At 38.1% G+C, this 23,778-nt stretch overlaps 1 protein-coding gene across 10 annotated transcripts in view; it reads left to right on the top strand.

The window, feature by feature from the left end:
• Positions 1-23,778, top strand: part of CC2D2B (coiled-coil and C2 domain containing 2B) — a 150,196-nt gene that overhangs the window by 40,776 nt on the left and 85,642 nt on the right. For all 10 annotated transcript variants that reach the window (XM_058436153.1, XM_058436151.1, XM_058436150.1 and 7 more), the window contains exons 10-11: positions 6,767-6,976; positions 18,465-18,562. In XM_058436153.1, coding sequence (XP_058292136.1) covers positions 6,767-6,976; positions 18,465-18,562 — 308 coding nt within the window. The remainder of the gene's footprint in view (positions 1-6,766; positions 6,977-18,464; positions 18,563-23,778) is intronic.

Raw genomic sequence — 23,778 nt, 5'->3', positions numbered from 1 at the left:
TAACATCACTAATTGTCAGAGAAATGCAAATCAAAACCACAATCAGATATCACCTCTTACCTGTTAGGATGGTCATTATTTAAAAAGAAAAATCCCCTGAAAATAACAAGTGTTGGCAACAATGTGGAGAAATTAGAACCCTTGTACACTGTTGGTGGGAATGTAAAATGGTGTGACCACTATGGAAAATGGTATGGAGTTCCTCTGCAAATTTAAAATAGAACTGTAATATGATCCAACAATCTCACTTCTGGGTTTTTATCCAGAAAAATTGAATTTAAGATTTTGAAGCGATATTTGCATTCCCATGTTCATTGCAGCATTACTCACAATAGCCAAGAGGTGGAAACAACCTAGCTGTTCATTGACAGTTGAATAAAGAAAACGTGGTGTATGTAGCCATAAATAATAAATCTTGTCATATGCTAAAACATGGATGAAGCTTGAAGATGTTATACTAAATGAAATAAGTCAATCACAGAAGAACAAATTCTGCATGATTCTGCTTATATGAGGTATCCAAAGTAGTTCAGCTTCATAGAAGCAGAAGGTAGAATGGTAGTTGCCAGGGGCTTGGGAGAGAGGGAAATAGGGAGTTGCTGTTTAAAGGGTATAGAGTTTCAGTCATGCAAGATGAAAAAGCCCTAGGGATCTATGGTATAATATTGTGCTTATAGTTAATAGTACTGTAAACTTAAACATTTGTTGAGGGTGGATCTCATGCTTTGTATTTTTTACCACAAAAAATAGGACCATTCAGATTTTATATTTTCTCTAATTTGTCTTCTACTTTTGCTTTTTAAAAAATTCTTTTTTCTCTTTGAATTTTAGTTTGCATATATTCTATTGACCTGTCTTGCCATTCACTTATATAATTTTCTGCCATACTTCATCTCCAGTTAAATCCACCCAATGAGTTCTTTCCCTTTCTTTATTTCTTTTATATGTTTAAAATGTCCCCTTCTTCACCTTAAGAAAAAGATTTGGTAGTGTTTATTTGCCCTTGTGTTCTTTCTAGTATAGGCTTAATTTCTAAATTTTAAATTTTTGCCATTTTCTTTCACCTAATTTCTGAGTTTAATTCTGATTTATGTTTTTAAATGTCATATAACTTCCATATAAATTCAGCTCACTCTGAAAACCACATTTCTATTTTGATCTGGTTTTGGATACCTTTCTGGTGTGCTTTGATTTCCTGTAGGCTGTTATTTTGCTATTTATTCTTTTTTCTTATAGAAACTTTGATGGATTTAATCTTGATCCTTTTCTACTGCTTATTTTTATATAAAATTATTTTTCCTAAACTTTTATAAAAAGGCTTAGTTCAAATAACTTTTCTATTTTCACAGACCTGTTGTTTTTGTGTAGCGTTAAAATATATTGTGGCTGGATTTCTGAAATGTCTTGGCTCTATTCCCTTCCCCAGATTTTTTTCTGGACCTCCTCTTTCCTTAATTCCTGTGGTCCCCAAACTTCTTCGTTTCGATTTCACTCCCAGTAGTTTCTATTCAGTGTGAAGCCTCATTCTGAAAATTCCTACGAACTAGATTCCTGCAGCTCCTTCAGTCCTTAACCCAACCATCCACAATTGGAGTAGACAAAACCTGTTTCAATTTTAGCCACTGTTTTTAAGTTGGCCTGTTGTACTCTCTGGTGCATTTCTGCTGGCTCTTTTGGACTCTCATCAGGTTTATCAGCTGTTCCACTGCTTCTCTCTGCTGTCTCCCACACAATCGCCAATGCTATTCAGACCTTCTGAATATTGATGATTTGTCTTCACTGACTTGTTTTTTGGGTTTCATGAGGCATATCTTGAGAACTACTTCTGTTATAAATCTTGTCCGTGGATTTTTGGTTTTGCTGTCTAGTTGCTATGCCTCTTTTAATATAGGAATTTGGGAAGATCTAAAACTGTACTGCCACCATATTTTCAGACCAGCCCATCTGCTGACTTCTTAATTTTACATATTTTCAATACATTTTTTGCTTGAAAGTGTTCATTTGACATTTAATTCTTCTGTAAATATTCTAATTTTCTTGAGATGTATTTAGTCTTTTCATGGGTTTTTGCTTCTATTTTTAATACAGCAATAATAGCTACTTTAAAGTTCATATCTGGTAACTCCGATATTTGGATCACTATGAATCTTTTTATTATCTATTTTTTCTCTTGGTTTTGCTTGTTTAGTCTTGCCTCTTATTATGACAGGTAACTTTAAAAATTGTATTCTACATTATTATATATGAAAAATTATAGAAGCCCTAGATGATGTTATCTTCCACCAGAAATGTTCCATCCTTTGCTTTGTTAAGTGTATTGAGTGAGGATGATCATCTTCATCCAACCAGGGACTTAACTGATTTAAAGACTGAATTACAGTTTTGTTAAGGCTCCGTCTGTATCTGTATTTTCTGTTTACCTAGTATTTTCTCTGCTTGACTGCAAACAGGGCAGGGTTTTTGTTTTGTTTTATTAGCTCGTTTTATAATTTATTGCTAACACCTATCCAAATGCCTAGCATGGAATGAATGCTTATACTATTTGTAATAGAACTCATCACCTCAGTCATTGTATGCTTTCAGGCTCCTAATATAATTTAGAAGATAAAGACTGACAGAAGAAGTTCACTGGCATAATCTTAGAAAATGTTATTCCATACAAGGTGCTTATCATACCATGAGAGACTAGCAATGTCTCTGCCCCATCCTAATTCACAGTGGAACACAGTTGTCAAGATTTTATAAATGGCACCACCATACCAAACATTACAATATCTTCATGTATTTTCCCAGTTGGCTTACTATAAAAGAATCTATCACCATTAAAATATAAAAACATAAAAGAATAAAAGAGGAGGGAAAAGCCCTGCTATTTATCTTATTCTTTGATATCATGTGGCATAGTTTCTAGACTTTATAGTGACAATGCATTTTATCTAAATTTTGCTCCAGATATAGCAGAGATATTTTGGTGTAATTACCTGAGATCATTGCTTTTAGGAGAGAGGCCTTTGAAACAACAACAATTTGTTGAATGAATAAATAAATGAACAAATGCATCATAAAAAGTAAATGCATAATTTACAATTATTGGAGAACTATTAACCACCATTCAGGTTAACCTTTGTAATAATCTAGAATCCCAAGTTGGAAACCATTGGGCTGAACAAGTAACTTTCTTTTAGTGCACCTGTTCTAGCTTCATCCAAGCACAATTACAGTATTTCATGGACTGCTATAATTTGGAAAAAATGTAAAGGCCATCTCACCAACTGTCAAAATTGAGTTTTAAAATTCATTCTTGCAGCTGCTGTGATTTGAATGTGTATCCTCTAAAATTCAGGCTTTTTCAATGTGATAGCATTAAGAGGTAGGACCTGTAAGAGGCGATTAGGCCATTAGGCCCCTCCGCCATTGTCAATGGGATTAAGTGCCCTTATAAAGGGGCTTTTGCCCTTCCACCATCTGCCATGTGAGGACACAGCATTCCTCCCTTCCAGCGGACACAGCAAAAAGGTCCACACTAGACTTGAGATGTAGTGTCTTAATCTTGGACTTCCTAGCCTCCAGAACTGAGAAATAAATTTCTGTTCTTTATAATTTACCTATATATATAGGTGTATATATATAATTTACCTCAGGTACTCTTATAGCAGAACAAATTGACTAAGACAGTAGCATCCTTAACAGATCATGTTCTAGATTTTGTGTCAGACAAATGCCTGTACCTGCCTTTCTCTTCTGTCTTCTTCACATTTTTCGTGTTGCCCAGCCAGGCTTGAAGGAAAAGCTGATTTACAGTCTCTCCCCAGAATAAATATAAGGGCAACCAAGGTAGATACAATAGTTGTATGCATATCAGAGTCCTGTCTTCGCTGCTGCCTCGGCCAGGTACTTTAACAGCTTGTTGTACCTCTACTATTCCAGGTACCCTATTTGTCTGCTATTTGCTGATTAGTCTTGTCTGACCATTTGACTATGACCTTCCCTCTGCTCCCATTTCTAGCACTCTTTTTATATATTTACAGAGATTTTTTTTATATGTCAACCAGCTTGGATGTTTTTGTGCTTTTATGTAGCCTTTGATTCATTGTTGCCCAAATCTTTATGCTTTTGGTGTAACACACTTACCTAGTTCTAGAAGCCTACTTAACCCACTTGGTCAAGTGCTGCTTTTAACCAATGTGTCAGGGAGTTTGCTACCTCTTAAAAGAATTCATTCTAATGTCAGACTTTTTTTTTTTTTTTTTTTTTGAGATGGAGTTTTGCTCTTTTTGCCCAGGCTGGAGTGCAATGGCACAGTCTCAGCTCACTGCAACCTCCGCCTCCCAGGTTCGAGTGCTTCTCCTGCCTCAGCCTCCCGAGTAGCTGGGATTACAGCTGCACACCACCACACCTGGCTAATTTTTGTATTTTTAGTAGAGATGGGGTTTTGCCATCTTGGCCAGGCTGGTCTCTAACTCTTGACCTCAGAAGATCTGCCCGCCCAGCCTCCCAAAGTGCTAGGATTACAGGCATGAGCCACCACACCCAGCGGACAGTTCTAACTGTTCTTTGTTTTCTGTTGTTGAAGTCTGTCTCCAGGTCACTTCTACTTATTTGACCTTCTTTGGCCATAGGGAACACATAAAGTACTTCATCTATGTGACAGTTCCTCAAATGTTTGAAGCCTACAGTCACTTCCACCTTTAGTTTTTGCTCTGCAGTCTAAATTGCCTCCTTTGGTTGTTGTTAGATATTCCACCACCTCATTTATCCTCCTCTAGCTTCTTAGCACTGTAGTCAGTAGGTGCTGAAGAGGACAGGACCAAGGGCAGAGGCTTGTGTCACTCCATTAGAAACCCAAAGCAACTGAGCAACACAGTTATTCAATCAGTGCTGGATCTGCTTAACAAGACAGGATTCTCTAGCTTAGGAACTTTAATTTTCAAAAGTTAATTTACAATTTAGTTGTTTTAAACTGAAAATGATTTTTCCTTGGTGTTTTCTTTCCTATTTAATGGCCGATTTACCAACTTATTACCAATTGTCTAAATCTCTCAGGTGAAATCAAGAGCAGGTTTCCCCTTTTATGGGTTGGCTCTTACGTAGAGAACAAAGACTTACCAGCCATAAACAAGCTTTATTGCTGTTTGTCTGCCTCCCTGAAACCCAGTAAGGAAGAAGGAAAGGTTCCTAACTCAGGAAAAAATAAGGAGGCAGAGATTGAGGCACCATAACAGATGGCTTTCAGTCCTTGAGGAGCACTGGGTCTGCCACACCAGGTTAGGGGTGAGACAACATTAGGTGTCGGCACAGACTGAAGCAATGGCACAGACTGAAGAGCATATCATATTACACCAGACTGATCCAGAGAGTGGGCTCAGTGTGCTCCTATTTGGGTTGATGCATTCATGGCTTTTATCAGAAGTGGCTAGGCATTGATTAATCAGGCTGCATATGCTAAGTAACTCAGCAACCCTTGTAAATTGCATTACTGAAAACCAATGATATTGAGCACATACATATTCAAACATGTGCATAAATTCAAAATAGTGGACTCAAAAAAATATATATATATATATATTTTGAGACAGAGTCTCACTCTGTCACCCAGGCTAGAGTACAGTGGTGTGATCTCAGCTCACCGCAACCTCTGCCTCCCAGGTTCTAGCGATTCTCCTGCCTCAGCCTCCTGAGTAGCTGGGATTACAGGCACCTACCACCACGCCCGGCTAATTTTTGTATTTTTAGTACAGATGGGGTTTTGCCATGTTGGCCAGACTGGTCTCGAACTCTTGACCTCAGGTGATCCACCTGCCTCGGCCTCCCAAAATGCTGGGATTACACAAGTATGAGCCACCACACTTGGCCTATTTCTTAATAAACTTGCTTTTACTTAAAAGAAAAAAAAAAAAAGGTGGTCAGGTGCGGTGGCTCACACTTGTAATCCCAGCACTTTGGGAGGCCGAGGCGGGCAGATCACGAGGTCAGGAGATCAAGACCATCCTGGCCAACATGGTGAAACATCATCTCTACTAAAAATACAAACATTAGCTGGGTGTAGTGGCACGTGCCTGTAGTCCCAGCTACTTGGAAGGCTGAGGCAGGAGAATCACTTGAACCCGGGAGGTGGAGGTTGCAGTGAGCCGAGATCGCACCACTGCACACTGCATTCCAGCCTGGTGACAGAGTGAGACTCCATCTCAAAAAAAAAAAAAAAAAAGATGGACTAAAACAGATGAATCATCTTCCATATGATCTAAGGCCTACGGACTTCAGAAATTTAAGGACAATCTGGTATCCAAATGGAGACAATCTCATGTACAAAAATAGGTGCTCTTCTTATAGGAATTGCTTAGAGGGTCCAGGCTCCTGAAGGTAATTTTCCAGAGGATCACCAGTGTATTCATTTATAAACAATGTTTTAATAAGTAATTCTCATTTAACTCTGGCCCACGGTTCTAAACACCATTTGTCATAGTGTTTCTGTAGGAAATTATTTTTGGTTTTATAACTTGAAAGTCCAACTTCCACTCCACCAGCACACAGTAGTGAGATAGATGACAATAGTTAATAGCAAGATGATTAAAATACTGTAATATAAATATATTTGATGAAATTAAGGGCCATAATCAATTTAAGGAAAAAGAATCAAATTATTATTTTTCGTTTTTCTATATCTCTTGATTTTCCTACAATTGAAATGTTACTTTTATAAGGAAAAGTTACTTATAATTTCAAAAGAAACTGAAAGTAACATTGTGCACTTATTTTTCTTTAAAAGGCAGTAAAATATGACCTGGGAAGTTCATTTATGAACAAAATGGAAGATCCAAGGGAAATATACCAATTAGACCTCAACATTGTGGGTTTGCAATTCAGCCATCATCATCTCTTCAATCAAGAACAAGTATTATGTGCTAGGCTTCTCCAACTTTATGAATGTTTTCAGGACAGGCAGCAACAGAATGTATCTCAGCTGCTTTATGAGAAGGTGAGAATGGCTTTCATTATAAAGCTAAACATTTAATATTGAAAGAGAAAAAATTTCTTGTGCAGAGCAAATTATCAGAACATTTTCTAAATATTTAAGTAAAACAATGGTTCAATTTCAGTTTCTCTGAAAAGAAACTGTAGGAATTGACTGGCTGGGGAGAAAGCTTTAAATATATCCTATGGGATATTTATTTACCACAAGTGGTTTACTAATCAATGATATTCTTTGTCCTATAACTCAAGAAGAGTATTTGAAATTATTATTACTGAAAAGAACCATGTGGCTGTTTTAAGTCTTGTAATAAAGTATTTTAATTAAAATATTAGAAATCTTGACTCTCATAACAAACCTGAAGAGTCTTGGTCTGAAGATGATTAATCCAGATAGTCATCTCATGACATCATGAGGGGTATATGAAGTCTGAAGAGAAATAGAAGGAGTACTCACTGATTACTTTTACAAACTTGTGCCTCATTTAAACTCTCTGCTAGGTTTCTGATATATGAGCATTTTGTTGACTAGTGTTCTCTTGGGAAAGGTATTTTGATAGTATGTCTCATTCAACTAATGAATACATTTGAAATCAAATCCCCTCTAAGCTATTTAATGAAACATTCAATCCTGATGGAGCCACAAAGCCATCTCAATAAACTGGACATGAACTAATTATGAACCTTCGTAAATATCTGTTATAGAATCTTCATAAATATCTGCTTTTTTTTTTTTTTTTCTTTTTGAGACGGAGTCTTGCTCTGTCCCCCAGGCTATAGTGCAGTGGTGCGATCTTGGCTCACTGCAGCCTCCGCCTCCCGAGTTCAAGCGATTCTCTTGCCTCAGCCTCCTGAGTAGCTGGGACTACAGGTGCCCACCACATGCACGGCTAATTTTTGTATTTTTAGTAGAGATGGGGGTTTTGCCATGTTGGCCGGGCTGTTCTTGAACTTCTGACCCCAGGTGATCTGCCTGCCTCGGCCTCCCAAAGTGCTGAGATTACAGGCATGAGCCACCATGCCTGGCTAATATCTGCTTTTTAAAATATAAGTTTAAAACCCACAAGACTTAATCCATTTTTGTTTTTTTTTGAGATAAGGTCTCATTCAGGCTGCAATACAGTGGCTCAATCATGGCTCACTGCAGCCTCAACCTCCCAGGCTCAAGCTATCCTCCCACTTCAGCCTCCTGAGTAGCTGGAACTACAGATGTGTACCACCACACCCAGCTAAAATTTTTTTCTTTTTCATGGAAACAGGCTTTTGCCATGTTGTCCAGGCTGCTCTTGAACTCCTGGGCTCAAGCGATTTGCCTGCCTTGGGCTCCTTAAATGTTGGGATTACAGGTGTGAGCCACCATGCCCAGCCAGGAGTTAATCCATTTGATTTGATAGAGCAATTGTGTGGGAGAACTTAATAGATGAACACCATGCATTAGCAATATCAGAATATTTCCTAAAATAAATATTGAATATTCTAACTTTTAGTAAAATATGGCCATTTTTTAAATGAATGAAGGAAACAACTCAGATTAAAATGCAGGTCATTTAAAAAGTGATTTGATCTACAGATTTCTGCTTTACAGAATTTTTTCCAACAATATTATAGAATCTTTAAAGTCTGATCTACCAATATCAATTTTAGTTTATTAGAGTACCATCTATTAAAGTATATATAGATTCTAGGTCTATTTTTCATGTATATGCATGGCTTTCTGCATAAAATGAAAACTTTTTGGGTTATTATTTGCAATATGTTTCAGTATTATTATTGTATTAGGAACCAAATGTAATTTCTTAGTGGATTTTTACTTTTTTTCAATTTATTCTGTTATGTGAATATAAACATTTTCTCGAACCTCCCACTAAATTGTAAAAAGAGAAATGTGGTTGGAAGTGTGCATAATCTTCTCTTCCGAGGTAGAGAAGAGCAGTGGGGAAGAGAAGAAAAGGCCAGGTGGTGCAGAGCATGTCCATTGGCCTCCCACCAAAAGATTAATTTCTTAAACATGGATAATTTAGTTCCTGGGTGTGAAATGTATGGCTTTGCCTGTTCCCAGTGTTTTCAAACCAATTCAGAGTAGTGGAAGAGTCATTGGCATTCAAGGTATTCTTAAACTGAAATATGCTCCTTTATATGAGTATGAATTCCACTTAAAGAACAAAGAGGGATGTTTCTGATAGTATGAGAGAGTAGAAAGGATGCTCAGCTATTGCAGACTTCTGCTCTTTTTCCCTCTAGCTTTAAAAAATTGTACAAGTCATACAGGAATACATTCTCACTGGAAAAGATTAATTGTAGAAGTGTCAAGATGTGAAAGCCCTACTTCATTCTCCACCTCATGGTTTGGACATCCTTTAGTTCTTTAAGTACATCCTTAAAGTTCTCTTCTCCCTGTATTTCTACATGTATGTATGCCATGATTGTTTTTAACGCAAATTGGATCTTACCATATGCATTATTTGGCAACTTGGTTTTTTTTAGATACAGCATCTTGTTATGTTGCCCAGGCTGGACGCAAACTCCTGGGCTCAAGCAGTCCTCCCACCTCAGCCTCCCAAGTAGGTGAGACTACAGGTGTGCACCACCATGCCCAGCTGGTTTTCTGAAATTAATATTCTATCTTGGAACTTTTTATGTAGGTCCATAAATAGGTTATTTTAAATATTAACACTCCATTCAAGGCACTTAGATTTCTTGTCATCTATTATTTTTTTTTCTTTTTCTTTTATTTTTTTATTATACTTTAGGGTTTTAGGGTACATGTGCACAATGTGCAGGTTTGTTACATATGTATCCATGTGCCATGTTGATTTCCTGCACCCATTAACTCATCATTTAGCATTAGGTGTATCTCCTAATGCTGTCCCTCCCCCCTCCCCCAACCCCACAACAGTCCCCGGAGTGTGATGTTCCCCTTCCTGTGTCCATGAGTTCTCATTGTTCAATTCCCACCTATGAGTGAGAACATGCGGTGTTTGGTTTTTTGTCCTTGCGATAGTTTACTGAGAATGATGTTTTCCAGTTTCATCCATGTCCCTACAAAGGACACGAACTCATCATTTTTTATGGCTGCATAGTATTCCATGGTGTATATGTGCCACATTTTCTTAATCCAGTCTATCGTTGTTGGACATTTGGGTTGGTTCCAACTCTTTGCTATTGTGAATAGTGCCGCAATAAACATACGTGTGCATGTGTCTTTATAGCAGCATGATTTATAGTCCTTTGGGTATATACCCAGTAATGGGATGGCTGGGTCAAATGGTATTTCTAGTTCGAGATCCCTGAGGAATCGCCACACTGACTTCCACAATGGTTGAACTAGTTTACAGTCCCACCAACAGTGTAAAAGTGTTCCTATTTCTCCACATCCTCTCCAGCACCTGTTGTTTCCTGATTTTTTAATGATGGCCATTCTAACTGGTGTGAGATGGTATCTCACTGTGGTTTTGATTTGCATTTCTCTGATGGCCAGTGATGATGAGCATTTCTTCATGTGTTTTTTGGCTGCATAAATGTCTTCTTTTGAGAAGTGTCTGTTCATGTCCTCTGCCCACTTTTTGATGGGGTTGTTTGTTTTTTTCTTGTAAATTTGTTTGAGTTCATTGTAGATTCTGGATATTAGCCCTTTGTCAGATGAGTAGGTTGCAAAAATTTTACCCCATTCTGTGGGTTGCCTGTTCACTCTGATGATAGTTTCTTTTGCTGTGCAGAAGCTCTTTAGTTTAATGAGATCCCATTTGTCGATTTTGGCTTTTGTTGCCATTGCTTTTGGTGTTTTAGACATGAAGTCCTTGCCCACGCCTATGTCCTGAATGGTATTGCCTAGGTTTTCTTGTAGGATTTTAATGGTTTTAGGTCTAACATATAAGTCTTTAATCCATCTTGAATTAATTTTTGTATAAGGTGTAAGGAAGGGATCCAGTTGCAGCTTTCTACATATGGCTAGCCAGTTTTCCCAGCACCATTTATTAAATAGGGAATCCTTTCCCCATTTCTTGTTTTTGTCAGGTTTGTCAAAGATCAGATAGTTGTAGCTATGCGGCATCATTTCTGAGGGCTCTGTTCTGTTCCATTGATCTATGTCTCTGTTGTGGTACCAGTACCATGCTGTTTTGGTTACTGTAGCCTTGTAGTATAGTTTAAAGTCAGGCAGCGTGATGCCTCCAGCTTTGTTCTTTTGGCTTAGGATTGACTTGGCGATGCGGGCTCTTTTTTGGTTCCATATGAACTTTAAAGTAGTTTTTTCCAATTCTGTGAAGAAAGTCATTGGTAGCTTGATGGGGATGGCATTGAATCTATAAATTACCTTGGGCAGTATGGCCATTTTCACGATATTGATTCTTCCAACCCATGAGCATGGAATGTTCTTCCATTTGTTTGTATCCTCTTTGATTTCATTGAGCAGTGGTTTGTAGTTCTCCTTGAAGAGGTCCTTCACATCCCTTGTAAGTTGGATTCCTAGGTATTTTATTCTCTTTGAAGCAATTGTGAATGGGAGTTCACTCATGATTTGGCTCTCTGTTTGTCTGCTATTGGTGTACAAGAATGCTTGTGATTTTTGTACATTAATTTTGTATCCTGAGACTTTGCTGAAGTTGCTAATCAGCTTAAGGAGATTTTGGGCTGAGACAATGGGGTTTTCTAGATATACAATCATGTCATCTGCAAACAGGGACAATTTGACTTCCTCTTTTCCTAGTTGAATACCCTTTATTTCCTTCTCCTGCCTGATTGCTCTGGCCAGAACTTCCAGCACTATGTTGAATAGGAGCGGTGAGAGAGGGCATCCCTGTCTTGTGCCAGTTTTCAGAGGGAATGCTTCCAGTTTTTGCCCATTCAGTATGATATTGGCTGTGGGTTTGTCATAGATAGCTCTTATTATTTTGAGATACGTCCCATCAATACCTAATTTATTGAGAGTTTTTAGCATGAAGGGTTGTTGAATTTTGTCAAAGGCCTTTTCTGCATCTATTGAGATAATCATGTGGTTTTTGTCTTTGGTTCTGTTTATATGCTGGATTACATTTATTGATTTGCATGTGTTGAACCAGCCGTGCATCCCAGGGATGAAGCCCACTTGATCATGGTGGATAAGCTTTTTGATGTGCTGCTGGATTCGGTTTGCCAGTATTTTATTGAGGATTTTTGCATCAATGTTCATCAAGGATATTGGTCTGAAATTCTCTTTTTTGGTTATGTCTCTGCCAGGTTTTGGTATCAGGACGATGCTGGCTTCATAAAATGTGTTAGGGAGGATTCCCTCTTTTTCTATCGATTGGAATAGTTTCAGAAGGAATGGTACCAGTTCCTCCTTGTACCTCTGGTAGAATTCAGCTGTGAATCCATCAGGTCCTGGACTCTTTTTGGTTGGTAAGCTATTGATTATTGCCACAATTTCAGAACCTGTTATTGGTCTATTCAGAGATTCAACTTCTTCCTGGTTTAGTCTTGGGAGGGTGTATTTGTCGAGGAATTTATCCATTTCTTCTAGATTTTCTAGTTTATTTGCATAGAGGTGTTTGTAGTATTCTCTGATGGTAGATTGTATTTCTGTGGGATCGGTGGTGATATCCCCTTTTTCGTTTTTTATTGCATCTATTTGATTCTTCTCTCTTTTCTTCTTTATTAGTCTTGCTAGCGGTCCATCAATTTTGTTGATCTTTTCAAAAAACCAGCTCCTGGATTCATTAATTTTTTGAAGGGTTTTTTGTGTCTCTATTTCCTTCAGTTCTGCTCTGATTTTAGTTATTTGTAGCCTTCTGCTAGCTTTTGAATGTGTTTGCTCTTGCTTTTCTAGTTCTTTTAATTGTGATGTTAGGGTGTCAATTTTGGATCTTTCCTGCTTTCTCTTGTGGGCATTTAGTGCTATAAATTTCCCTCTACACACTGCTTTGAATGTGTCCCAGAGATTCTGGTATGTTGTGTCTTTGTTCTCGTTGGTTTCAAAGAACATCTTTATTTCTGCCTTCATTTCATTATGTACCCAATAGTCATTCAGGAGCAGGTTGTTCAGTTTCCATGTAGTTGAGCGGTTTTGAGTGAGTTTCTTAATCCTGAGTTCTAGTTTGATTGCACTGTGGTCTGAGAGACAGTTTGTTATAATTTCTGTTCTTTTACATTTGCTGAGGAGAGCTTTACTTCCAACTATGTGGTCAATTTTGGAATAGGTGTGGTGTGGTGCTGAAAAAAAATGTATATTCTGTTGACTTGGGGTGGAGAGTTCTGTAGATGTCTATTAGGTCCACTTTATGTAGAGCTGAGTTCAATTCCTGGATATCCTTATTAACTTTCTGTCTCGTTGATCTGTCTAATGCTGACAGTGGGGTGTTAAAATCTCCCATTATTATTGTGTGGGAGTTTAAGTCCCTTTGTCGGTCACTCAGGACTTGCTTTATGAATCTGGGTGCTCCTGTGTTGGGTGCATATATATTTAGGATAGTTAGCTCTTCTTGTTGAATTGATCCCTTTACCATTATGTAATGGCCTTCTTTGTCTCTTTTGATCTTTGTTGGTTTAAAGTCTATTTTATCAGAGACTAGGATTGCAACCCCTGCCTTTTTTTGTTTTCCAGTTGCTTGATAGATCTTCCTCCATCCCTTTATTTTGAGCCTATGTGTGTCTCTGCACGTGAGATGGGTTTCCTGAATACAGCACACTGATGGGTCCTGACTCCTTATCCAGTTTGCCAGTCTGTGTCTTTTAATTGGAGCATTTAGCCCATTTACGTTTAACGTTAATATTGTTATGTGTGAATCTGATCCTGTCATTATGATGTTAGTTGGTTATTTTGCTCGTTAGTTGCTATTGTTTCTTCCTAGCCTCGCTGGTCTTTACAATTTGGCATGTTTTTGCAGTGGCTGGTACCGGTTGTTCCTTTCCATGTTTAGTGCTTCCTTCAGGAGCTCTTTTAGGGCAGGCCTGGTGGTGACAAAATCACTCAGCGTTTGCTTGTCTGTAAAGTATTTTATTTCTCCTTCACTTATGAAGCTTAGTTTGGCGGGATAGCAAATTCTGGGTTGAAAATTCTTTTCTTTAAGAATGTTGAATATCGGCCCCCACTCTCTTCTGGCTTGTAGAGTTTCTGCTGAGAGATCAGCTGTTAGTCTGATGGGCTTCCCTTTGTGGGTAACCCGACCTTTCTCTCTGGCTGCCCTTAACATTTTTTCCTTCATTTCAACTTTGGTGAATCTGACAATTATGTGTCTTGGAGTTGCCCTTCTCGAGGAGTATCTTTGTGGCGTTCTCTGTATTTCCTGAATCTGAATGCTGGCCTGCCTTGCTAGATTGGGGAAGTTCTCCTGGATAATATCTTGCAGAGTGTTTTCCAACTTGGTTCCATTCTCCCCATCATTTTCAGGTACACCAATCAGACGTAGGTTTGGTCTTTTCACATAGTCCCAAATTTCTTGGAGGCTTTGTTCATTTCTTTTTATTCTTTTTTCTCTAAACTTCCCTTCTCTCTTCATTTCATTCATTTCATCTTCCATCAGTGATACCCTTTCTTCCAGTTGATCGCATCTGCTACTGAGGCTTCTGCAATCTTCGCGTAGTTCTCGAAACTTGGCTTTCAGCTCCATCAGCTCCTTTAAGCCCTTCTCTCCATTGGTTATTCTAGTTATCCATTCTTCTAATATTTTTTCAAAGTTTTTAACTTCTTTGCTATTGTTTTGAATTTCCTCTCGTAGCTCAGAGTAGTTTGATCGTCTGAAGCCTTCTTCTCTCAACTCATCAAAGTCATCCTCCATCCAGCTTTGTTCCGTTGCTGGTGAGGAACTGCGTTCCTTTGGAGGAGGAGAGGTGCTCTGTTTTTTAGAGTTTCCAGTTTTTCTGCTCTGTTTTTTCCCCATCTTTGTGGTTTTATCTACTTTTTGTCTTTGATGATGGTGATGTACAGGTGAGTTTTTGGTGTGGATGTCCTTCTGTTTGTTAGTTTTCCTTCTACCAGACAGGACCCTCAGCTGCAGGTCTGTTGGAGTTTACTAGAGGTCCACTCCAGACACTGTTTGGCTGGGTGTCAGCAGCGGTGGCTGCAGAACAGCGGATTTTCGTGAGACCACAAATTCAGCTGTCTGATAGTTCGTCTGAAAGTTTTGTCTCAGAGGAGTACCCGGTTGAATGAGGTGTCAGTCTGTCCCTACTGGGGGGGTGCCTCCCAGTTAGGCTGCTCAGGGGTGAGGGACCCACTTTAGGAGGCAGTCTGTCCGTTCTCAGATCTCCAGCTGCGTGCTGGGAGAACCACTACTCTCTTCAAAGCTGTCAGTCAGACAGGGACCTTTAAGTCTGTGGAGGTTCTTGCTGAGTTTTTGTTTGTCTGTGCCCTGCCCCCAGAGGTGGAGCCTATAGAGGCAGGCAGGCCTCCTTGAGCTGTGGTGGGCTCCACCCAGTTCGAGCTTCCTGGCTGCTTTGTTTACCTAAGCAAGCCTGGGCAATGGCGGGCGCCCCTCCCCCAGCCTCGCTGCCGCCTTGTAGCTTGATCTCAGACTGCTGTGCTAGCAATCAGCGAGACTCCGTGGGCACAGGACCCTCCGAGCCAGGTGCGGGACACAATCTCCTAGTGTGCCGTTTTCCAGGCCCATTGGAAAAGCGCAGTATTGGGGTGGGACTGACCCGATATTCCAGGTGCCGTCTGTTTCCCCTTTCTTTGACTAGGAAAGGGAACTCCCTGACCCCTTGCGCTTCCCGAGTGAGGCAATGCCTCGCCCTGCTTCGGTTCGCGCACAGTGCGCTTCACCGACTGTCCTGCACCCACTGTTAGGCACTCCCTAGTGAGATGAAACCGGTACCTCAAGCAGAAATGCAGAAATCACCCGTCTTCGGTGTCGCTGGGGCTGGGAGCTGGAGACCGGAGCTGTTCCTATTCGGCCATCTTGGCTCCACCTGGTCATTTCTTTATGATTAGTAATGAAGCAGTGAATATCCTTGTACCTATATATTTGAACACATATATGAAAACTTCTATAGGATAGATCCATAGAAGTGAAGTTGCCTGGTCAAAGGTAAGGGTATATGCAGTTTAAATTTTATTAGAAAGTGATAAAATGCCTTTCCCAAATGTTTTTCCAATTTGAATTTCCACTGGCAAGGCAGGACAGATCCCACTTCCCAGAGCCTTCACCAATATTCAGTATTTTTCCCTAGCTTTATTTTTAATTAATTCACAAGTTAAAAAAAGAATATATATATTTTTCTAGATGTAAGTCCATAAAAGAAGTATGTCTTTTAAATATGTTTTGTATATTTTTGTCCTATTCTGTTACTTGCTTTTAAACTTTATTATATATTTTGGTAAACATTTTAAATTAAAAAAAATTCTTTTTTGAGAAAGGTCTCACTCTGTCCCCCGGAGTGCAATTATAACTCACTGCAGCCTCTAACTCCTGGGCTCAAGTGATGCTCTCACTCAGCCTCCCAAGTAGCTGGGACTACAGGTACATGGCACAACACCCAGGTCATTTAAAAAAATTTTTTAAGAAACAAGGTCTTGCTATATTGCCAGGCTGGCCTTGAAATCTTGCCCTCAGGCAATCCTCCTACCTCAGCTCCCTGAGTTGTTGGGATTACAGGTGTGAGCCACTGAGCTTGGCAAGCATTTTACATTTTTACGACGTCAAATCTGTTCATCTTTTCCCTTGTGAATTTTAGATTTTCTTGTTTGCTTCCTAAACTTCCTAAGACCTTCTCTACCCCAAGTTAATCAATTAGCATATTTTTGGTTGCAATTCATGGAAAACTTCTTCTCAGTTACTTCAGACAATAAGGAAAAGGCATTACCTCATATTGTCCAAGTTAGGGCAGCTCTAGGTTTGGTTAATTTGGTGTCTCGACGATATTATCAACAACCCTAGCCTTTTCTGTCCTTCTCTTTATCTTCAGCAAGTTGACTTGGGGTTAGCTCTACTTATGGAAGCTAACCAAGTGGCTGCTCCAGTTGAAGGCATGCTGGTCAGACACACAATATGCAGCGTAGTGTCTCACGTTGAGAGCCTTCTCCAATCTCTCTCCTGCCCTGCAGCAGATTTCCCCTAATATCTCATTGACTAGAATTATTTTGCATGATCATGCCTAAACCATTCGTTGGCAAGAATGAAATTGCTGCAAATAGCTGCACTAATCAGTTTACCTCAAAAACACATGGAAAATGATCGAACAATTGAACAAAATTGGTGTTCTGCCAGCGAAGAAAAATGATCCTTTAAGGGCAATGAGTAGTGTCTGACAGACCAAAATTATAAAGACTTCCTTTTATATATCCTTATGGTATATATTATATATGTATTTGTGTATGTGTATACATATGGATTTGTAAGTATATGTGTGTGTGTCAAAGGGCATGTGTGTATATAATTTCTAGCCTTTTCTATCTAGAGTTTATATCTGTGTCTCAGGTGAGACTGGGCTCCAACTCCACTCTTTCTCCCAAAAGAGCAGCCTAATATCCAAATACCATCATTTATTTCCCTATTGATTTAAAATACTAACTTTATCCTATACCAGCTGCACATACTTATTAATATATAGGTTTGCTTGAGGACTATCTGTTCCTCATGTGACATATTGGTCTGGTTCCATACTGTTTCATTACCATATTTAATTATTAAATTATATGTCATAGCACAAGTGCCTCCTCATTGTTGTTCTTTTCTAGAATGTTTTTGGATACCCCATAGATTTTATCTTCTATATGAACCTTAGAATTAGTTTGTCACCTTCTATTTTTAAAACCCTGTTACCATCTTTATTGTGATTGTGTTGTACTGTTACATTAATTTTGAAAGAAATTTGATCTCATAAAAATTGGGTTTCCTCTTCCAGGAATATAGTTTGTTTTCCTATGTTTAGGTCTTCTTGTATGTCTTCCAGTAAAAGTTTATATCAATTGACTCTAGTCTTGAAGTTCCTACAAATTACCTCCAACTGTGACAGACGTCTCCTTTATGTGTTTTAGGGCCTGGTTTCCTCCAATTCTATTGCTCTATGGATGTTACTGTGTTTTATACCTTCTGAAGTATATCTTGTTTTCTTGATTTTATTCTTCTTGTTTTCCTATGTTACGCACTTATCCATGGTTATCTATATATATATATAGATATGAATGTGATGATGGCAATGAATGTGGATAAAGACAGACATATATTTTTTCTGTAACTATGGGATTTTAGGTGAAAGATAAGATTGATGCCTGTGCTCAATATGCCTTCTTGATCTAGTGGCATTTCTTTATATCAATTGATGAATTGATTTTCTAGTAATGTTCAAGATACTAGATGTTATTAGATATTAAATTGATGTTTATTGCCTATATAGATATTGAGGCATTTCTCAGTTCCTCCCCAAAGTGCTTATATAAAATATATTGTGGAAGATAAGCCAATAATACACACAAAGTTATACATTTGTTCTGCTGCTACACACACCTTGACCTGCAGGTGAACTGGATCAGTGGTAACAGGCAGATAAAATATACCAAAGAGCTCTTTTTTTTGTTACAGCTGAAAGCACTGACAGATGCTACCAAATTGTCAAATGAAAATTCAGAAATAAACCAGCTGACCAGAAAATCTTTACAAGATAATTATTGGCAAATAAGGTAGGTTTTGAGCCATTCATGTTCATCAAGCATTCATTCAGTAACTTCTTTAGACAAAGTACTGCACTTGCTATGGAAGATAAAGAAAAGTACACAATCCTTTTTAGGCAATTACAGAAATGGTTTCAATCTTTTTTAAGACCCACGTTTGTGTAAAAATATTTCACAGGGGTGCCATGTGAAAATAGTTCTAGTTTTACATCCATTGATTTGTTTTAAAAAGATGAAGAACTATGAGTTCATGAGTACTTTGAAATTCACTTGGATTATATTGATCCAATATAATATTGGATATATATATTGTTAGTATATATTTGAGAATTAGTGCACATTTACACATGTGCAAGATATATTATTATTTCAGTCTAAAGACAATATTTCACAAGTAGTGAATATAAGGACCCCTGTAAAAAGCATGGTCTACAAGTTGGGAGCAATTGGCTTATAGACTGGAAAGCGAAGTTATGAAAGTGTGAAATAACTGGGAAAGTAATTCCAAGACAAAACATATTCATGTGTCACAGAATCTCTAAAAGCAGGAAAATTCACTGGAAGATATTCATAATCAGAAGACAGCCTTCATTCAGACTTCTGACATGAATTTATACAACTTATTTAACCTAAAATCTATCTCAGATTTAGAATTTAACTTAAAATAGTTCCAGATTGGCATTGGCACCAAACAACTGGCAAAACAAATACATATTTTTTCTGAAAGAGCACAATTTTAATCTTAGCTCAGAGATTATTCAAAGATATAACATTTTAAGGAGCATGAGCTTACAGTTTACAACCTCTTCTATCACACACACACAAAGACAGCATGAATAAGAGCCAGTAGAAATAATAGAAGGCTCATACAAGCAAAAGCTTAGGAAAATAGAATTATCAAATATAGAAAATAATATAACTTTTAAAAATATGATTTAAAAATAAAAGACAAGCTTGAAAATATGATCTACAAACAAGATATAGTAAATTACTGAGTACTTCTTGAGCTATTTTTATATAAGAAGAACCAAAGAGAATTTACAGAATTGAAAAATATAAAATGAAAATTAAAAAATTCAATGGAAGGAGTTTCTAGGAAGGTGGAAGAAGAAGCACTAGGAATTAATCTCCCCACCTAGACAACAGTTGTACTAGCAGAGAACCTGTCTGATGTAACTACTGTTGTCCCTCAGTATCTGCAAGGGATTGGTTCCAGAACCTCCTACACACACCAAAATTCATGGACGTTCAAGTCCCTTGTATAAAATGACATAGTATTTGCATATAACCTATGCACATCCTCTCATATACTTTAAATCGTTTCTAGATTACCCACTATAATGTAAATGCTATGTACATAGTTATTCTACTGTATTTGTTTATTCACATTATTTTTTACTCTTGTATTGTTATTTTTATTGGCTTTTTAAAAAATGTTTTAAATCTGAGATTGGTTAATCTGTAGATGCAGAACTCATGGATATGAAAAGCCTATATTTTGGAACTCTGGAGTCTATTGAAGGCTTGCAGCATCTAGAAGAAGGCTTGGGTGGTAAATTGGGGTTAATTTTGGTCAATGTCAGCTCTTAGCACAATAGCAGCTATCCCCCTACCCCTGCCCCTCAGCCCTATGGCAGGCAGCTGTGTACATGTTCCTGGAGTAACCCACACACATTTTTCAGGAGCCCAAGGTAAGCAAAAAGGACTTTATCCTACAGATATTGGGGACCTGTGCTCTGATCACTGCTTACTTCTAATCACAGAGGTGCAATGAGAGGGGGACCATTATTGTTGTACTTTTCCCCATTGTTGCAAGCCCCTCTATCTCTGGATAAAGTGACTTCCAGAGGATTTAAAAGGCTGATGCCCCTTCCCCTCCCCTTCATTGTTTCTTTTTCCTCTTTTGGGAGCCAGATATTAAAGACTGTGACATTTAAAAGCAACTGCATATACAGAGAAAATTAGAAAGTGACCACACATACCCAGGGAAAAGCATTGACTCAGAAAAGACTGGAGAGGACCTTATGTTTATACCTCAGCCTGATCCTGGGCACAGAGACAGCTGACAATGTGTTTTTTTTTTTTTTTTTTTGAGACAGAGTCTCACTCTGTCACCCAGGCTAGAGTGCAGTGACACAATCTCGGCTCACTGTGACCTCCACTTCCCAGGTTCAAGCAACTCTCCTGCCTCAGCCTCCTGAGTAGCTGGGACTACAGGTGCATGCCACCACGCCTGGCTAATTTTTGTATTTTTAGTAGAGATGGGGGTTCACCATGTTGGCCAGGCTGGTCTCCAACTCCTGACCTCAGGTGATCCACCTGCCTTGGCCTCCCAAAGTCCTGGGATTACAGGTGTGAGCCACCACACCTGGCCATGTTTTTTTTTTTAAATAACAATAATGAAAAACAGCAAGCCCTGGGAAAGGAGGACAATGTGATTTCTAGAGTTACCACATTATTAGATTCAAATATCCAGTTTTAAACAACAAAAAAAACACAAAGGTGTACAAAGAAACAGGAAAGTATGGCCAACTCAAAGAAAAAGAATATATCAACAGAAACTATGCCAAAAAAAAAAAAACCCTACTAGATAAAGACCTACTCGATGGCAGATCTACCAGATAAAGACTTGAAAACAACTGTCTTAAAGATGCTCAAAGAACTAAAGAAAGATGTCAAGAAAGTCAAGAAAACCATACGTTAAACCATGCATAAACAAAATAGGCCAGGCGCGTTGGCTCCAAGCCTGTAATCCCGGCACTTTGAGAGGCTGAGGTGAGCAGATTGCTTGAGGCCAGGAGTTCAAGACCAGCCTAGTTAAAATGGTGAAACCCCATCTGTACTAAAAATACAAAAATTAGCCAGGTGTCATGGTGTGCACCTGTAGTCCCAGCTACTCTGGAGGCTGAGGTGGGAGAATTGCTTGAGCCTGGGAGGCAGAGCTTGCAGTGAGCTGAGATTGTGCCACTGCACTCCAGCCTGGGTGACAGAGTGAGACTCTGTCTCAGTAAATAAATAAATAAATAAGTCTCAGTAAATAAATAAACAAACAAACCACATATAAACAAAATAGAAGTAACAATAGAAAGATAGAAAATTGAAAAAGAGAATGAAGCTGAAAAGTATAACTGAAATGAAAAAGTCACTAGAGAGATTCAAAGGCAGATTACAGCAGGCAGAAGAAAGAATTAGTGATCTTGTAGATAGGACAATGTAAATTGTTGAGTTTGAGCAACAGAAAGAAGAAAATATTGAAGAAACACAAACAGAGCCTAAGAGACCTGTGGAACACCATTAAGTGGACTGACATATTCAGTGGAGGAGATTCAAAAGGAGAAGATAGAGAGAAAGAAAAGAAATTAGGATAAAGGGTAAGAGGAATGAAATAACAAAGAGATAAACAGAAATTAATAATAAAACTATAATAGAGAAAATCAATACACTCAAATGTTGGATAAAAACTGATAAACTCTGGGAAAGCTGATCAAGTGGAAAAAGTGAAACAGCACAAATATACAATGTCAGGAAAGGAAAAGGAACATTACTATAGATGCTGTATATTTTAAATAACTTTATGCTAAAGAATGTAAAAATTTATATGGAAAAGACAAATCTACACAAAATACAACTAATCAAACATATTCAAGAAGTGAAAGACAAAGAAGAAAAAAAAACCTTAAGTAATTCAATAATTGTTAAAGAAATCAAACCATTAATTTGAAACCTTTCTGCAAAGAAAACTCCAGGCTCAGATGACTAGAGTACTTTCTAGAACGTTTAAAGCAGTGGGTCTCAAAGTATGGTCCCCAGACCAGCATCATCACCTTCACCTGAGAGTTTGTTAGAAATGCACATTATCAGGTCTACCACAGACCACTGAATCGGGAACTCTACAGGTAGGGCCTGGCAATCTGTGTTTAGCAAGCCCTCCAGGTGATTCTGATGCACAAAAAAGTTTAACAACCTCTTATTTAAAGATAACTACTATTCTTCACAAACTCTTTCAAATAAAAGAAAAAGAGGCTACATTTTCAGCTCATTTAATGAGGTTACAGTATCCTTGAAATTAAAACCTGGCAACCGTATCAAAATATTGCAACTGAATTTCACTCATGAACATAGATACTAATGTACTAAACAGAATTTTATCAAATAATACATTATAACCAAATTTGGATTATTCCAATTTGGAATAATCCAAGGAATGCAAGGATGATTTAACATTAGAAATTAATTTGTGTAACTTAACATACTAATACAATGTGTTAATTAGTGTAATTTAACATACTAATATAATGTGTTTGCAAAGTTATGAAACACAGAAGAAACTTTTTTAAAACAGCATGTTACTTCGATATTCTAAAAATATGATTATTAGCCTATCAGGCAAAGTACCTCTAAATTTGAAGCAATATTCTAATTGTTAACCTGAAAAAAGTGTAATAAATACATTATACAATTTCCAGAAAATCTGGAAATATATAGAGAATAGTGCATTTATTTTATTATTTTCTGATTAATAATTTGATCCATTGCTTTCACTTTAGAGGTACTTCATTCAAATAGGTGTCAGGAGGTTGAAGAAAAATTGAGCATAGGAAGACCCAGAACACTTAAGCAGTTTTCTTAAGTAAGTTGGAGAACCACAGTTAACACTGGGTTTGTCTGACTCCAAGTATCTTGCTATCCTTTCTACTGCATCACACTTCTTATGGCATTTACTCAAAATGACCACACTCCTTTAAGTATTCTTGTTTCACACTTCAGCTATGTGAGTGGATTGGGAGGTGATGGAGGCTTACAAAAAATGGTAATATTTACAATATACACCTGTTATCCTGAAGTACCCTGAACCTTGAAATCACACGGGGAAACAGACATTGAATGACTTATTACAAGTGTGATGAATACTTAAAAGGAAAAGCATGAAGAGATATAAGAAAATTTAATTTTGTTGTGGGGGTTTTCAAGCAAGGCTGTACTGAGGAAGTGATATAAACTGAGTTTTGAAATACATATTTTCTTTTTTTCTTTTTTTCGAGACAAGGTCTCCCTCTGTTGCCTGGCCTGGAGCGCAGTGGCACAATCACGGCTCACTGCAGTCTTAACCTTCTAGTCTCAAGTGGTCCTCCCACCTCAGTCTCCTGAGTAGCTGGGACTACAAGTGTGCACCATCATGCCTGGCTAGTTTTTGTAACTTTTGTAGTGACAGGGTTTCACCATGT

Source organism: Hylobates moloch, unplaced genomic scaffold, assembly GCF_009828535.3.
Source record: "Hylobates moloch isolate HMO894 unplaced genomic scaffold, HMol_V3 SCAFFOLD_3, whole genome shotgun sequence".
Taxonomy (NCBI): domain Eukaryota; kingdom Metazoa; phylum Chordata; class Mammalia; order Primates; family Hylobatidae; genus Hylobates; species Hylobates moloch.
Note: the sequence above shows the minus strand (reverse complement) of the source record. Positions and strands in the feature narration are given on the sequence as shown.